General features: G+C 41.5%; 1 protein-coding gene across 1 annotated transcript; it reads left to right on the top strand.

Moving 5' to 3' along the window:
* The first annotated feature begins 819 nt into the window (after positions 1 to 819).
* Positions 820 to 2575, top strand: LOC115740313 (protein LATERAL ORGAN BOUNDARIES-like). Its single transcript, XM_048280634.1, has 2 exons — positions 820 to 991; positions 1470 to 2575. Exon 2 carries the CDS (start codon positions 1527 to 1529, stop codon positions 2421 to 2423), a length of 897 nt encoding a protein of 298 aa, XP_048136591.1. The 5' UTR covers positions 820 to 991; positions 1470 to 1526; the 3' UTR covers positions 2424 to 2575.

The following is a 2575-nucleotide window of genomic DNA, read 5'->3' as shown; positions in this document are numbered from 1 at the left end:
TCATCACGTTGTAAAAGTCAGGTAGATCGGAAAATATTTTCATAAATTTTCATCATCGAAAGTAATGTTAATTGACCATTCACTTATAAGCATTATAAGTACTTCAGTCGATGTGCATATATATAGTGACACTCACAGAAAAAAAGAATTCTCTATGTTATTTGGATGCTAACGAGAGAAGGAAAAAAAAAAAGGGAAACAAATTCTTTAATGCAAAAAGGGGTAAAACTAAGAAAGAAAAATAAGTTTTGTTTACTAATCCACGAATCCCTTCAAATCTTGTATCCTTCCATATTTGCAGAGATCTTGAAAAAAACTGTTATGACCAATTCTCCCATCCCTCCTAAGAAGTATATTTGCTACCTTTTATGGAAAGGAATTCAAAATATTATAAGATTATAAATATCTATCTTTCCATTATATGTTAAAGGACTCGAGAAATATCATGAGATTTAACTGAGCTTTTTTAAATAGTGTTTCTTCAATCACGTATTATATTGTTAATCTTACGATGGATATCGGCTTTGATAAGAGCTTTTATATGAATATTTAGGGTGGGAAGGTGTTTTGAATTTGCTTTATTCAACAGACAGATACGCGATATATTTTATCTAGACTTATATATTGTGAGATTTACGTGAACTCTTTTATATAACGTTTCCTCAGTCATGAACTATATTGTTAATCTTACAATGGATATCGGCGACAATGGATATCAGCTTTGATTCGCGCTTTTAAATGAATGGTTAGGGTAGGAACAGGTTTTGAGTTTGCTTTATTCTACGGATAGGTATGCCATATATTTTGTCTAGACTTATATATTAAGAAAATTAGATTTGATTGCATTTCCTTTTTTTTTTTTTTAAAGCACGCATATCTAACACCCACATCTCTCAGTCGAATCATTTTTGTCTCTATCCGCTGCACTCTCTTCAGAGAGAGAGAGAGAGAGAGAGAGAGATCGCTCAGGCTGGAGGAGACCGTGAACCTGGTACGTCATTCATCAATGTCGAACTTTAATTTTTGTCTGATTCATTCGCTTGTTCCACCAACTGTTTTTGCTGATCTGGGTTATTTTGAGGGGGGGATTTAAAAGACTGGAGGAGTGAGGAGAATCAAACAAACGATTGATTTTCGACCATTTTTGTGCTCTTATTTGAGTGTGAAAGTGAGAGAGATTGAGAGAGGTTGCCCGAGATGATCCTTGCAGAGAGAACTCCAGATTCAGACTTGAACTCAGTCATGAGAGACGAAATCGAGGTGATAAGTTTGGAGATCAACATCCTGGAAAGTAAATATTGATATGTATATATTAATCGCAAATCTGTGGCTTAGGTTTTATCAATTTCCATTGCCTTTTTTAAAATTGGACTACAGCTGAATTGAATTGATTATGTTAATATCTGATTTTAGCCTACTTGATTGAATCTGGAGTCACAAGAACCCTTGCCATCTCCGTGATCTTGCAGCTGGGGAGATTCATTCTCTTTGTCGGGGTTTCCTCGCACTGAGAGTGGACAAATGTTATGTCGTCGTTGAGTTCTCCGTGCGCGGCGTGCAAGTGCCAACGCCGGAAATGCACCCAGGAGTGTGTGTTCGCCCCGTACTTCCCTGCTGACCAGCCCCAGAAGTTTGCCTATGTTCACGAGGTTTTCGGCGCGAGCAACGTGGCCAAGCTTTTGAACGAGCTCCACGTGTCACAGCGAGAGGACGCGGCGAACTCCCTCGCCTATGAGGCCGAGGTCCGCCTCCGCGACCCCGTCTACGGGTGCGTTGGGCTCATCTCCATCCTCCAACACAAGCTCAACTTGCTGCACAAAGAGCTCAGCAATGCCAAGAAAGAGCTCGCTGCCTACATTGGACCCCAACCAATGATACCGACCATCACACAACCTACCGGGGCGAACTTCGCCACTGGTAATCCCTTGTCTTCCATGATGGCATTGTACAACACGGCGCCGGGCATGACGATTGGGGGCGAGGGTGACACGTTGTGGCATGGTGGAGGGTCGACAATGTTAAAGCAACAACAATTGTTCGAAGAGCATCAACTTGCGGCTATTGCGGCAGCGAGGGAGCAACAGGACATGGTTAGGGCTCATGAGCAGCAACAATTTAGGAGGCATCATGATCAACAACAACAACAATATCAACAAGAAATTAAGTATGATGCCAATGGGTCCAACGGCGTTGGGAAATTTGTTTCTGCAATGGACTACAACACCACGATTAGTACGACCCGTCCATGGCCAGATCCGCCAGCACTAGCCTTGGGGAGTTTTGCTAGTCCGTACCACATTCAAGCTCATCGTCTCTCGCCGCAGTTGGAACAAGCACGCATCACGAAGCATCAAGAGCAAGCCCAAGAGCAAAGATCCGGTGGTGTCGACTGCCGGAATGATGATTTTAGCCTTTCCTGCTGAACATTTTAACTTCCTTTCACTAAATTCTTTCTTCGATGCCTGAGATTTTCGGGGGCCATTTTTACTATTTAGGTATGTGCCCTCTGTTCCTCTCATTCAGATATTCAATGAGTTCTAATAATGTTAGAGAAACAAAATCAGATTTCAAACAA

This window comes from Rhodamnia argentea, chromosome 1 (genome assembly GCF_020921035.1).
Source record: "Rhodamnia argentea isolate NSW1041297 chromosome 1, ASM2092103v1, whole genome shotgun sequence".
Classification (NCBI taxonomy): Eukaryota; Viridiplantae; Streptophyta; class Magnoliopsida; order Myrtales; family Myrtaceae; genus Rhodamnia; species Rhodamnia argentea.
Note: the sequence above shows the minus strand (reverse complement) of the source record. Positions and strands in the feature narration are given on the sequence as shown.

Bases quoted from the DNA above. Each gene is read 5' to 3' on its own strand.
- LOC115740313 (XM_048280634.1), top strand. From the start codon at position 1,527: ATGTCGTCGTTGAGTTCTCCGTGCGCGGCGTGCAAGTGCCAACGCCGG.